General features: G+C 54.2%; 1 protein-coding gene across 1 annotated transcript; it reads right to left on the reverse strand.

The window, feature by feature from the left end:
* Nucleotides 1-384: 384 nt before the first annotated feature.
* On the reverse strand, nucleotides 385-13,821 carry C17H16orf95 (chromosome 17 C16orf95 homolog). The gene is made up of 7 exons (XM_058709553.1): nucleotides 13,619-13,821; nucleotides 12,221-12,272; nucleotides 11,574-11,711; nucleotides 6,588-6,734; nucleotides 5,800-5,836; nucleotides 2,517-2,727; nucleotides 385-602 (listed from the first exon to the last, which is right to left on the reverse strand). Exons 3-7 carry the CDS (start codon nucleotides 11,709-11,711, stop codon nucleotides 584-586), a joined length of 552 nt encoding a protein of 183 aa, XP_058565536.1. The 5' UTR covers nucleotides 12,221-12,272; nucleotides 13,619-13,821; the 3' UTR covers nucleotides 385-583.
* Nucleotides 13,822-15,199: the final 1,378 nt, after the last annotated feature.

Genomic DNA, 15,199 nt, shown 5'->3' on the forward strand with positions numbered 1-15,199 from the left:
CAGACGCTGGGAGGGAAGGGAGGGAGGGGTGATGGATCATATGTGCGGGGTTCTTTCTGGGGTGACGACAAAGGTCTAGAACTAGACAGCGGTGAGGGCTGCACCACCTCATAAATACACCAAAATCCACTGAATCAAACTTTAAAAGGTGCAATCTATGGGATGTGAGTGATACCTCAGCTTAAAAACTCAACTCCTATAATTTTACACTACTTAAGGCATGAGCCACCCTAAAGAGGTGCTAAAGCCACTTCCCAGCCCTCATCTGGTGGGCCCGCTGGCCAGGGTAGAGGCGGCCTCCCTCCCACAGGGACCCAAAATGGAGAACAGCCCCTCCCCCACAAAGGAGAACCAGATGCCCTCGTTCAAGAAGGGGCCACTGTGGAGTCTCACAAATAACCTTTATTGGCCGCACTCAGGGTCTCGCCAGCATCCACGGCCTCCTGGAGGATAAACAGCTTGGATTCAACCCTGGGTGTGAATTATATGACCTGAGACAACGCAGGCCATCACAGACTCCTCCTGACTTGATTACAATTGACATGTTCACGGATGTTCTCAACAGTAGCTGAAGATTCCAAGTTCAAACCCAAAACAACTGGCTGGAAAGCAAAGAGAAAGGCAGTTACTAGGAACAGTGGCCCACGCTGAGCCCACAGTGCCTGGGCAGGACCTGTAAGGAAGCCTCCATGGGCTGGAAGGCGGGGACACCTTCTTAGCAGAGGGAGGGGTGCCATTCAGATCACTGGTGCACTTGGTTCCCGAGGAGCCCAGGCAGGAAAGGGTGCAGTGAGGTAATGCCAGGATACCTTGCAGCCGCGGGCCCTGGGGTGGATGGGCACTCAGCCCCCAGAGCCCACTCTCTCCCTTGGGTGGGAAAGGGAAGTCCAGCCTTGAAGAGCTATGCACGGAAGCCAATGCGTGGAGGCTGTGGCAGCCCCGTCTAGAAGGGACCTGCCTGTCTGTCACGGCCCTTCCAGGGACCCTGCTGGGAAGGCCCCACGCTCCCCCTCTCCCGAGGCCTCTACAGCAAACCTCTGCCAGGCTAGCTCACGGGCAGCCGGCAGCTTCTCCTGAGATAAGCCACTCATGTAGTCTGTGGGGATCGCCCAGGGCACCCCACAGACACCCCGGCCAGACAAGATACTTCTCCCGAACAGCTGGCTGGGACCTGTGCCCCTGCCCTAAGAGCCTGGTTCAGAGGCAAACGCCTCCTACAACACCTTCAGCGCATCCCCTTGAGCCTGCCCTGCCCATCCACCTCACTCGTCATCTACACCCAAGCTTCCTTCTTTGCTCTTCCCAGAGCAGCACGGGGGAGCCCTACCTACTTTGATGTCACGTTGGCAAAGACAAAAAAAGAAACAAATCTTTGCGAAAAGCAAAGAAGAAACTATGGCACGATGTCAGGAGCCCTACTCGTGTTCACCGATCACACAAAGCTCATGGACCCCTGCCCCAGCCCCCTTCCCGAGAGCACTTGACCCACAGAGGATGCAACCCACATCTGGGCAGGTGCTTGTTTGAAGATGTGCCCCGTGGCATCATTGGTAACCACAGGGCAGAGGCAACACCAGGGCCCAACACCAGGGGAGTGGACCTACAGGATGCGGGGGGAGGGCCTTCCACCTCTGGCCAGGACGGGAGACAGAGAGCTAACCTATGAACAACCAGAAAACTGGACAGAAGACACCTACAATCGTGTCAGATACTGGACATTTTCTAGAATATTCCTCTTACATGGAGAAGACAGACGAGCAAAGAGCCAACAAGTCAACATATGTAGGTTTGAACTGCACACACTGACATGCTGCCAAAGCTTTGCAGATCTTCTAGTCACACGTGTGTGGGCACCTGCATGGATGTAACACAGGTGTGATGGAAGAGCCTGCGTGGGAAGGTAAACGGGGATGGGGGGGGGGAGCTATTTCAGAGACTAAAGGAAGCAGCCCCTTCCTGTCCGCTCGGGGAGGTGTCATCCTGGAGGCCTCGTGGGGGAGGGACTGGGTGGGGTTCTAGGTGACAAACGCAAGGCCTGCGTGCGGCTAGTGGGTTCGAGGTTGGGGAGAGGGCTTCCCAAAATGGAGCCTCGATGGATGGGCCTGGGCTGGGGGAGAGGCAGCAGGTCCCCAGACCTGAAGGGGTGCTTCTACCCCAGAGGGCTGGCTGGGCAAGTGGGCTCCAAGGTCCACTTGCGACCCCGACAGGACAGAGATGTGCGCAAGCTAGAACCAGGGGCAGGCTGCCACAGGACTTGGGAACAGGGAAGGGCCCCGAGGTGCCCAGCCCCCCGCCGTCAGCTCTGACGCACCTGGACTGCCGTTCCATCAAGTGTGTGGTGTGGACGGTAGGAGCAGCAGCGTGGTAATCCCGCCACCCATTCCCCACCCTCTCACGGAACCACAGCCAAAGTCTCCCACATTCTCGGTCCAACTGATCCCAAGGCTGCCGACCGAAACAGCCCGGGAGGGAGACGGGCCCAGGACCCCCAGTGCCCCCACCCTGTGCCTGCTCACCGAATGGCCACCACGACCCTCACGACAGCCTGCGGCAGGGTGAGGAGGCTGAGGCTGAGGGGCAGGATGGGGGCGGGGGGGCTCTCTCCCCTCCCCGGGGCCGGTGGCTCCCGGTGGTGAAGGGCCTGGAGCTGCCGCCACTTGAGGAAGAGGCTCCCATCACAGCAGACCCGCCAGCGGTGGTACCGGGAGCGCAAGTCCAGCGGGGATTCTAGGCGAGAAAGCGAGTCAGGCCCCGGGCAGCGTGAAGATGGCACGCCGCTTGCGGGAGAACCCTCTGGAACCGAGGGCGGGGCCTCCAGGTGCCCCAGCAAGGCTGGCCCCAGCCCCATGAGTGTGGACGCCGACCGACGCTCACGGAGGTGAAGGGGACCGTGCCGTTCGCTTCTTCCGGGGCTGACCGTGGGGCTCCTGCCGGCGTTTCTGGAGTCTTTACCCCTCACGGCCACGTGAGGGCACGGTCATGGTCATGGACGAAAGGAGACAGAATCCAGGCGGCATGTGCTTCGCGTTAATCTTTGTTTTCAGAGGAAAACAAGTGGTGAAGCCCAGATGAAACCAGACTGGCAAGAGGCTGATAATGACTGCGACTTAGCAATGGAAACATGGGCTGTGTCTGAGTGTCTGAAAATCCATGACCCCAGGTAGGGCTCCTGGGCTGCTGTTGCCCCGACGTGAGCTTTTCTGAGACCTGTTTTTGTCATCCTGTGACCCTTCTGACGTCACATCTTGTTTATGTTTTATCACACTACTGACATGCTACTACAAATTACACTTTATTCACATGCTATGCTGTACTATATACTACATTACTACCCTAACTATACCAATATGTAAAAGCATGATTAATATAAAATACAATAAATGTGTTTTGTTAAAAAATCCTATCGCAAAAGCATGGAGAACACCGGAGGAGCCCCTCTTTACAAGGAAAATACAAGAGGAGAAAGGCAGACTTTCTCTTTAAAATGGAAATAATCCGGATTTGATGCCAAGGGAAATATTTTTAAATCACTGTATATGAAGCTCAAGGGGCAACAGATCCCGCCTGTCCCGGCACCAGTGGGACCAGTGTTCTCAATCCTGTCCTGGGACCGGTGGGACCCGGGCTCTCAATCCTGTCCTGGGAACACCCTCCGGCCTGAATGGGTTTAAGGCTTGGCACAAGATCCCTATAAACTGCCTGAACTGTCAACAATGACTGGACTAAAATACTGGTTTTTGAAAACATATCAAATTGATGCATGATTCAACAATAAACAGCTTTTAGCTACTCTTGAAGATGCCAAGTATTCACAGCCAAAAACAACCAATAAGAATAAACCCATAAACATGTGATTATACAGTTAAAAGAGCACTTTCTCAAACTGTTCTTGTCCTGCTACTGTGGGTTTTCTTTCCTAAAGTGATTTCTGGCTCTTCTCCCTGAAACTTGAGCCAATGTATCGCTTGCTCTTGGTTCTTTACCTGTCTTCCTGCCCCCCCACCCCCACCCCCACCCCCCGTGTGTTATGCGCGACTCAGCCTAGACACACACCACCTAACCCTCGTCCTCACCCAAACAGGGCTTTAGCTTTTCAAATGCACACGCTTGGGGTCCTACAGCGTGGACTGCAGCAACTTAGTTTCTCCACACAGCCACGTGCCTGGGGCCCCTCCCATCATTCCTAAGGGCCACAGGCTCTCCGTGGCAGGTGCCACATTTCAAATATACCCCCTGCTTTTATGTCCATCCTCCTACTGAGAGACACTTCAGCTGCTTTGGATACCTTGCCGAGGACAGACACGCAGTGGGGCTGTCTACGAGACATCACCCAGACGTGGGCTCGCTGGACTAGAGAATATGTGCATCACAAAGCTGACAGATGGGAGGAATGGGTAGTCAAAAAGTACGAACTTCTAGTAATAACATAAGTAAGTCCTGGGGATCCAATCTACAGCATCATTAGTACAGTTGGTAATACTTCACTGCATATTTGTAAGTTGCTAAGAAAATAGATCTTAAAAGTTCTCATCACAAGAAAAGAAATCTGTTAACTGTGTGAGGTGACAGATGTTAACTAGACTTCTTGAGTTGGCTATTTCGCAATATATTTAAATACCAAATTGTTACACTGCGCTCCTGAAATGCATATAATGTTATGTGTCAATTATATCTCAATAAAAAATAATTTGATAGAGGCCCACACAAAGGCTGTGTAGATTTGTGCCGCTCCTAATCGTGTTACTTTTATTACCAGGGAAGGCATGTATTTCTGTAGCATTAAGAGGTGGGTGTGCTGGCTGGTGGCCACTCATCCTGGCACTCTCCCAGCCAGCCCTGTGCCCCTGGGCTCTGGCAGGCTGCTCAAATCGCCTGCCCGTCCCAAGAACCCAGCCCCAGCCTGGCATCCATCCATTCCCTCCTGCACAGATTGTGGCCAGGGTGCTCCCACGCAGAGCAGGGGCACAGCTGGGCACAGGGAGGACCTGATACAGGCCACAAAACGTGCCTGCTGCTTCGCTCACGGGCAACACGGAGGAGGCATACATGTTAGCCGTCAGCGCCGGAAAACGCCTTCCAGAACAATCCAGCCCACTTGTTTGAGGGACAAAGAATATACCGGTGGGGATGGAGATGCCGTCTCCTCGTGTGCTGAAGGGAATGAATGACACAGCGGGTCACAAACACACAAATACATGCACACGCCCCGTTGCGAGTATCTACTGCATCATGAACAGAGGAGTACGTGGCACGTACTACAGCCTCCACAAATGTGTGACGATACACGCCCTAGGTCTCAAATATGCAAATGTATAAACACACCGCAAGAGGAATACGTGTCTAAATGTCACGTCATGAGCATATGGTGTGTCCTGCACATGGAAATGGAGGTACAGGCGCCACGTCGTTAATAAATACGTATAGTAGCCACGCGTACACGTATGTATGTGTGTGTATACCCACCCGCCCCCCCCACACACACTATGTCATGAACCATAGCAGGTTAGAGCTTACAAGAAAATACGCTTTAGATACCATCTAACTCCAGGCTGCAAACTGGCTGCATCTTGAGAGCCGCTGCAGATGGACTGATAGAGTCTAAGGCTCTCTGGGTTCAGTGGGAAATGGGGGGTGACTAGCGATGTCTGGCAAGAGAAGGGGGCGAAAAGGCAGAGTGTATGCCACACAGCCATGTCTGTTTTACAGACGTGGGGAGGAGAGAAGTCTCCCCATCCCCACCATAAGACCCCGCCTCCCTTGGGGAGCAGGAGGGGATGAGACCCACGTACGCGCTGTTACCTTGCATGCCTTTAAAACTCTGCTGCCTTTTCACCACCTAAAAGAAAAGAATGTGGGCAAACGTATCAGCCCTGGCCTGGTGATCTACCGGAAGGGTGGGCCCAGTGATGTGGCCTAGAAACCAGGAAAGGGCTGTGAGCAGCTCAGGACGCAAGCCAGCTCAGGACACAGCTTCAGGACCAAGCTCAGGTCTCCTTTTAAAAGGCCTTTGAGTCTGAATTCTAGGGACAGTTTGCTATTTGATGACAGCAAACCAGCAACTGGAAAGTGGGTGGAGGCAGAAAGGAAGCTTCTACTGACCACCCAGGGCACCTGAAATGCCGTGGGGCTGAGGAGGACTGGGCCTGGCCAACCACCCCAGCGGGGGCTGGCCTGGAACCCAGAGCCCCGGAGAGGGCCAGATAGAGCTGAAGAGTGAGGACAGAATCTCAGAACAATGGTCCTTCCCGGCTCCTCCATCCACCTGCTGGGATGCCCACAGAGCTGGAGCAGGAGGTGAGGCCAGGTGAGGGAGGGGGAGGAGGGGCGAGAGGAGGAGGGCAGGAGAGGCGGCAGTAAAGATGGCAGCAGCAATGCTGTCCCCTTCAGAGGGCAGCATGACCCGCCCTCCGGGCACCCCCCCAGGACACGGAGCCAGCCCCCCCACCCCCCGCCTGCACTCTGCTGCCTTTGCTGTGCCTTCCAGGAGACCCTGGATGAATGGAGGCCACTGTGGGGAGAGAACCCGGTCCCCTCCACCCCATCTCCGGGTCCCTCTCGGGCCTCGCTGCCATGAGCCTCCCTCTTACCTTCGTGTGAGGCCTCAGGACCTGGGGCACCCAGTAGGGCATCACAGCCTGATCCCTAGGCATCGGGAGGCGGCCCCCAAAACGGTGGCATGGGCAGGGGCATGCCTTGGTGGTTTTGGGGGTATAAAACGGGACCATCTTTGGGATCTAACAGAGAGGAAGGGAAGACAAGGTCCAAAGGGATAGTGCCCCAGAAACCTTCACGCTGGAACAGGGCCCCGGGAAGTTCTTCTTCTGCACCCCCACACAAGCACACCCCCAACCACCCAGCCGAGGGAGCACAGTCCCAGGGGACCGCCTGCATCTCTGCAGTGCCACGACGCAGGGTGCCACGGCGGGACATGTGGGCTGCAGTCAGGAGGCATGGCTCTGCCCTGAGCTCGGAGGCCACCAGGAGTGGCCCCTGGGCACAACATTTAGCCCCTCGGAGCGTCAGCGGTCTTGGCTATAAAGAGGCCTCTGCCAGATTTCTTAAAACATAGGTCAGAGTCCAAAACGGGACAGTGTCTGATTCAGCAATTCCACTCTCGGACACACGTGCGTCTGCAAAACGACGCTCTTAAAGGCGGCCGGCATCAGCACTGGCTGTTGGGGCCCAACAGCACGAATGCCATCTATAAAGGACGATACAGGCGGGACACGGGGACAGCAGGGAATGGGGCAGCCTTTGGAAAGAGTGAGGCGGACCTTCCCGTCCTGACGTGAACGAGTGCAGAGAGGGGACGGTGAGTGAGAAATGCAGCGTGCAGGCACAGCAGCTGCCGTGCGTGGTTTTCACGGAGAACCTACGTGCCCTACTGCCTGTGCCTGAGTTGTGGGGGGCCATGCCCTCACTGCATTCTGCACCCTCCCACAGCCCTGCCCTTTGCCCTGCGACCCCAGTTCCTTGCAGCAGAGGGACAGCGTGGAGCCCACCCCTGGACCTCGGCCAGGCCCAAAGAACAAGAAGTGACAGCAGCCAGGGCCCGCACGCCAGCCCCAAGATCAGGGACAGGTAGGGCAGTGGTGCCCAGCAGAGCCCCTCGGACACCTGTGCAATGACAATGACTGCTGTTTCAAACCAGGCATTTGGGCATCGGTGACATGTCGCTTGTGAAGGAGCACACTCACAGCTCATCTGCAGGCCACGTGGGGAAGCCTCGGAGGAGGCACGGGCAGCGGGGCACGATCTTCACTGTACCCCTTTGTACCTCTGGAGGTCCCCACCATGTGTTCATGTCGCACATTATAAAAGACACTAAAAGACACTAAAACCTACCTCTGAGTGGACCCTGCCAACTTCCTGAGGCCACGGAGGGCCCCACAGAGCATGTGTGCGACGTGAGGCGAAGCACAGAGGACCCTGCAGGGAGGGCTGAGGGGTCGCAGGCTCATCCAAAGGAGGAGATGGAACAGGTTCTGGAGAACCCCTCCCGCTTGCCACCAGGGTGCTGCCCAGCAGGACGAGCACACTCGGGACACTTGTGCCCACCCACCCCCCAGCATGCACCTGAGAGCCCTCCAGATGTGGACAGCACAAACTCCCTGGGGAGACCCTGTGGGTGGCCCCTGCCGCAGTCATTCCGCACCACCCACCCCTTGTTAAAAGAACCCAACTTTGCTCAAGGGACCAAGTGCCCAGTCCCAAGGGACCAGCCTCAGCCAGGCAGGGCTTTGCCAGCAATGTGTCTGGGGGTGAGAACAAAGAGATCAAAGACAAGTTGGCTGGGGCTTCTGGGAATTTTTTACCCTGGATAAGAAAAGGGAACGAGACAGTAAGCCTTCCATGCACCCTCCCCCCCCACCCCGAGAAAAGGAGGATATCATAAAGGCTTCCTTTGTGCCACGTGTATCATGGTGTAAGGAGGAGACCCATGGCCACCATCTCAAAACACTCAAGCTGGAAGTACCAGCACTAAGAGTAAAGGGTAAAAAGAATCTGGATCTTTAAACACATTATCCAGCCATAAAACCAATCCTAGAAGAATCCTCTCTCTACCAAACACCCTGGTTGAAACCACTGTGGGTCAGCTCTCTGTTACTTGCACCTAACAGCGCCCCCTGCCGGAACAGGAGCCTGCTGGGTGAATGGAAAGGAGGCTGGAGCCTAGGGGGGTGGGGGGTGGGGGGTGGGCAGCAAGGTCAGGAAGGACCCCAGGAACTCCATCAGGGACTTTGGTCCATACTCAGAAATGAGGGGCTATGGGGGAGCGACAGGACCAGATGTACAGTTTTAAAAGCTCTTAGGTGGTGGGGGTGCCAGGGTGCCTCAGTCGGTTGAGCATCTAACTCTTGATTTCGATGGGGTCATGATCTCACAGTTTGTGGGATCAACTCTTGTGTCTGGCTCCACACTGACAGCACAGAGCCTGCTTAGGATTTCTCTTTCTTTCTCTCTCTCTCTCTCTCTCTCTCTCTCTCCACCCCTCCATTTTCTTTCTCTCTCAAAATAAATTTAAAAACTTAGGAAAATAAATTATAAAAGCTCATGGGGCTTCAGATCAGAAAATGGACAGCCAGAGCTAGAACGGATGGAGGCAGGGAGACGAGCTGGAAGACAGGAGACAGTCTGGGCACCTTGGCCTCTGCACTCCTTCCACCCTGCTTAGGGCCACCTCCTCCCCGACGCCCAGCAGCATAACTCAGTGGAGACAGTCATGGACCCTAATCCCTCATCGGCTGTGGACTGACCCTGTGACCTTAGAAAAGCCCCTGTCCCTCTCTGGACCTCAGTTTTCCCATCCTTTAAAGGAGTACAGTTTAAAACTCCCTAAAAGGAGTTTTCCCATCCTTCACAGGAGTACCCTGCCCAACTTTCAAATGATACAATGGCCAACAGGAGGGACTGAGGCCATCATCACTGCCTAGAACAATGTGACTCAGTGACCTTGAGGCCACTGACCTGTTTAAGAATCTACTAAAAAACAAGAAATGAGAGATGGCCTCACTACAGATTCTACTGATATTACAAGGGTAATTAGAAAATATTATGAATAACATTATGCCAATAAATTTGACAAGGATATAATGGACAGAATCCTTGAGGCTCACTAAGCAAGAGACAGATAACATAAATAACTCTATATCCATGAAAGAAATTGTTTGCAGTTAAAAACCCTCCCACAAAGAAACTTCTAGCCCCATATGGCTTCACTGGTAAATCCCACCAAACCCTAAAGGAAGAAATAATACCCAATTCCACAGAGAGTCTTCCAGAAATTTGAAATGAGAGACTACGTCTCAACTTATTCTACATGGCCAGCATTACCCTAGTACAAAGGCAAACAAGGAAAAGGCAGATCAATATTCTAATCAAATTCTAACCAAATACATCAGGAGAACAATACATCATGATTACATGGGGTTTCTCCTAGGAAACAGCTTAACTTTTGAAAGTCCATCAATGTAACAATATTAACAACCCCCCCCCAAAAAATTATCATTTCGATAGACATAGATAATAACATTCATTCTGGATACAAACTCTGAACAAATTAGGAATAGACAGGACCTTCCTCAGCCTGACATAGGGCATCTAAACAAACAGCTAACATCACACTTAATGGTGAAAACCCGAATGCTGTTCCCCTAAGATGAGGAAGAAAACAAGGGTGTCTTGTGTCCCCACTGCGTTCATCGATGTACTAGAAGTTCTAGTCAGGGGACAAGGCAAGAAAAAGAAATAAAAGACATCCAAACTGGACAGGAAGGAAGGAAATCCTCTCTCTCTGCAGATGGCATGATCTTCTACGTAGAAAATCTGAATCTACAAAAAGATCCACTAGAATAAAGGAGGTAATGCAATATTGTGAGATACAAGATCAAAACACAAAAGTCAGTAGTATCCTTGAAAAGTAGCAATGAAGCGGGGTGCCTGGGTGGCTCAGTCAGTTAAGCATCCAACTTCAGCTCAGGTCATGATCTCATGGTCTGTGAGTTCGAGCCCCACGTCGGGCTCTGTGCCGACGGCTTAGAGCCTGGAGCCTGCTTTGGATTCTATGTCTCCCTCTCTCTCTGCCCCACCCCTGCTTATGCTCTGTCTCTCTCTGTCTCTCAAAAATGAATAAACATTAAAAAAAAAAAAGTTTTTTTTTTAAAGTAAGATGTGCAGATGACGCAAGCATACGGAGGAGACCCTTGGCATCACTAGTTACTATGGAATTAAGTAGTGGAATTTAGCCACCTATTAAGATGGCTAAAATTTAAAAGACTGACCAAACCACATGCCAGTGAAAACGTGGAGGGACTGGAACTTTATACAATGCTGGTGGGAACGTCAAATGACACAACCGTTTTCGGAAAACAGTTGCCAGTTTCTTAAAAAGTTACACATACCCCTACGGCATGATCCAACAACTCGCCCAAGAGAAATGAAGGCACGTTCACACAAAGACTTGTACACAAACGTTCACAGCAGCCTTACTGCTCACAGACAAAACTGCTGGAAATGATGCCAATGTCCTTCAGGGGGCGAGAGGCTACACTGTGGCTGATTCAGATGACAGAGCACTCTCCAGTACTCCTCAGCGACCACGTGGATGAAACTCAAAAATAATTACGCTAAGGGAAGGAAGCCAGAGTACCCCCCACACGACGCCATTTATATAAAATCCAAGGAAACGCAGACTGGCCGCCAGCAACAGAAACAGACCAGCAGTTGCCAGGGATGGTGGGGCAGGGAAGGCTGGGTGCAGTTGCAAAGGGCACAAGGAAACCCTTCAGGGTTGTGTGTATGTGTACATTAACTCAACGACGGGGGTGGTTCCACAGTGTGTATCTATGTAGAGATTTAGCAAACTGCCCACTTCACCCATGTGTGGTTATCGCATGTCAGTCTTAACTCCATAAATCTGGTTTAAAATAAAAATCCCGATTTAAAGAAAAACACCAACTGTCTCCCAGAAATTGTAAAACATCACTCATGTAATATCTGTGATGCTGAGATGTGACTGGTCCCCTTAAGTTCACCCTGGACTCAGGTGAAGAAACCTGGCTCAAGTCACCTACCTGCTTTCGGGGTCTCAGGGACAAAGGGACCCAGTAAGGCAGGGCAGCCTTGACCCTGGGCACGGGCAGGCAGCCCCCGAACCTGGCCTGGCACTCACAGCAGATGGGCTCTCGAACAGCGCTGGGGACGGGACACATCTGAGCATGAGCCAGAAAAGACAGAATTAAACATGCTGTTACATTCAGCGATGTGAGCCGAGGAACTCTCTGGAATAGTCCACCAACGCTCAGAGAGAGCCAGGGTTGAGGCAGGGTGTCCAAGGGCAGGGAACAGGGGCCTCAGCTCCTTCTGCAGCTCAAAAAGAGGCAGGCTACCACGGCTCACCCTCCAGAGTCCTCTAGACAGAGACCAGCAGAGCTTGCGGACCAGGTCGTGAGGATCCCCGGCCATTTACGGTCACGTTGCCGTGTGCATGGCTGGGGAAGTACAATCAGCTACAATGGGGGCTGCTCTTTTTGTGGTTATGTCAGGGGTCGGGGAGGCAGTGGGTGACCCTACATAGAGATACTAGGGGCCGGGTGATGGGCCCCATGTCTGACACAGCCTCATGAGGTGTGGCTTTTGGATGCACCCACGTTCTCCACTCTCCCCAACCCACGGGCATGTCGGAGTTGGGGCACAGACCCTGAGTGTTTGCTTTCCTTACCGAATAATCTATGAGGCACACTTCTTTCCCAAAGATTTGAAATGCGCTCTTCCTAGAAAACAAGAACAGGAAGGCTTAGAAAGTTCTGGGCTTTGGGTACATTGGGAGACAGGGCTGTTGGGCAACGACCTGGGCGAGATTTCTTGAAACTGACTCGTGTCACTAAACCCCAGGGAGGGAGGGGTCATCCTTCTGAGACTAAGAGGGTGTAGGGGCTGACACCAGAATCAGGTGTATGCATGCTCACATGCTGACATCTAGGGGGTCCCTGAACGCCGGGCTCGTGTAAAATCCCGTGTCCCCAAACCTAGTTGCTTCACGCACGCTCCAGCTAAACCTGTGCTAAGCCCTTCAGGAGAGAAAGAAAGCTCCAACCTGCTGAGAACTTCCCAAGCCCTGGAGCTGCCAACCACCACACCTAGGACATCCCCAAGCTTCTACTTGGGGAAAAGACAGTCAAACCTGTCCATTAAATGAAAGTCCTCCCAGCATAACCTGAATGCTCTGTCTCTGGGATGACAAAAGCATTTGGGGCTACACAGACCGTGTTACCCTTCCCCATTGTCCCCCCTACCCCTGCAACAAACTGCTAGAATGCCATATGGGGTCTCCAGTGGCCATGAATGGAACACACAGCAAAGCAACTTTTCCCTGACAGTTATGGGGGGGGGGGGGGGGGGGGGGGGCGGGGGGCGGCTCTGTAGCATGGAAACCGTAGGAGTGACACGGTGTTTTGGGGTTTCATTTTTACCGTGATCATCACCACTACTGCTATCTTATTACAGCAACAGCTTCGGGTCATTGAGCTCTCTCAGCACACCCAGCTGCCGCCAGAAAACACTGGATGCGGCCCCTGCGCGCATCCTCCCCCTGCTGGTAATGACTGCATCGCTAGTTCCTTAAGGGGCCACCCCTGTCTCCGCCCCCACCGCTCAGCCCCCCAGCCCAGAGGCTGAGGCCCAGCTCTCTGAGGACGTTGGCTCAGAAGGGGGGCATTACCCAAGTCAGCCCAGAGAAACTCATTTGGGGGCTGGGGGCCAAAATTTAGGGGAAAAAGAATGTCCTTTTGTGTGGAGGTTGGAAGCCTCAGGTCTTGGCTCCAAGAGGGAAGCCGGCCCGCAAGCAAGCGGAGCTGACAGATGGACAAAGCAGTCCCCGACCACAGTCCCTGAGCATCTGGATACACCCGTGTCTGAAGAGCTGCCCTCCGTTCTCAGCCGGTGGAACAGTAACCCGCCCCCCGGAGCTCCCGTCAGCGCAGACGTGCCCTCTGCCCTGCCTACGGGACACAAGCTACCACTGGGCCGGGGTGACGTGGGGCCCGGGCGCCTGGCGGCGGGGCTGGGGCTGCCCCGGGTGCGGTGTCCGCGGCCCGGCGTGAGGGGCTCAGGCACGCACCTGCCTGCCGCGACGCGCTCCGGGGAGTGCGTGCTGACAGACCCAACGGACACCCGGGGCGCCCGGAAGTGCCCGCCGCGGCTGTGACAGGGTGACGGGGTGGGAGGGAGCGGTGACCATCGTGAGGCCGCTGACGACAGCACGGCCGGCTCCCACGCGTGCGGCTCCTCCCTGCAGCCAACGAGCACACGCACGCCGCGCACGGGCCCGCCCACCCTCCAGGTCCCGCCCCTTCCGCCCGCCGGCCTCTCCAGGTCCCGCTCTTCCGGCCCGACGGCGCCGCTGACTGGCCCAAGCTCAGCCAATCACGCGCCGTCTTCTAGGTATGTGCCCTCATCTGACGGCTGATTGGTCCCTGGCGGCACGGGCTCGAGGACGTAGGGTCGGCAGGTCGGACCGAGGCGGAGCGTAGCTGGATTCCCGGGCTGGAGCGGGGCTCAGAATCTCTGCCCCGGTCTCCGGCGCTGGATGGTGAGAAGGCAGTGGCCGCCGGCCGGGCGTAACTCGTGGCGCCCTCAGGCCGCCGGTTGCGTTTCAAGTTCCGACGGAGCGGTGCGCACTGCATCTCACGTGGTGGCCGCCTAGCCGGCCCAGGCCTGGACGCTGCGGTCCCGACGGTGCCGGCCTGCCGTGTCCCCGAGTCCCCGCGCTATGCGCGGTCGCTGGACGCGAGACCGGCCGCGCGTCTTTACAGACCGGATGAAGTCTGCCTCTCCGTGTTGTTCTGCTTTATCCCAGACTCCAGTTTCCATCTCTTGCAAACGAGTTTACCCCCCACCTTTTAGTATTTTCATGCCGACTGTAATAGTCTCCGTTAATCCAGTGTTTGCCCAAACCAACACGAGTAACTAGCCCTGATGGGCGGCACCCCGATGGGCTGCCTCCTAGCCGTGGAGCGAACAGGATGCGTCCGGGCACTGCTCAGGTTTCTTGGCTCCGCTGCTGAACTGTTAGGGTCAGAACCTATGAACAGGGCTGAACTTCCAGCCAGGGCTCACATGTATGCTGTTTGGCCGGCATCCAAGCTCACTGGGCAGTGCCCCTGCCATATTAGCTGCCACATAGTTCAAACATCACCCCTGCGTGCTGTGTAAGTAATGTCACTAGTCTCTTTATTAATAGCTCATGACAAAATTGTCCAGGAATCTCACTACTAAACTAGCACTTTATTTACAGCTCTCTTGTCTCTGCCTGCCTGCCTTGGAGTCTCCATTCTCCTGAGCCGACAGGAATATCACTGCAGCATAGAAGGCAGGCTCATGCCTTCTGGAAGCTCTGGCACACTGTCTTGCTATTTCATGTCAACAATAGCTCATCCCTGCCCCCATCACCTCCCCCTCCTCAGGAGTGGCTAGAAGGTCTAACAAATGCCAGCTTTATTGAGGATGTGGCAGGTGGAACCCTCATACATTGCTCACAAAATTGAAATAACTATTGGCAAACCGTTTGGCAATATTTACAAAACCTAAACATCTGAATGAATAGCCTGTAACCAAACAGTTCCTTGCCCAGGTATACACTCCAAAGAAATAAGAACTTAGTCCACCAGAAGGCACACACAAACCCAGCCAAAGCAACTTT

This window comes from Neofelis nebulosa, chromosome 17, assembly GCF_028018385.1.
Source record: "Neofelis nebulosa isolate mNeoNeb1 chromosome 17, mNeoNeb1.pri, whole genome shotgun sequence".
In the NCBI taxonomy this organism is placed as follows: domain Eukaryota; kingdom Metazoa; phylum Chordata; class Mammalia; order Carnivora; family Felidae; genus Neofelis; species Neofelis nebulosa.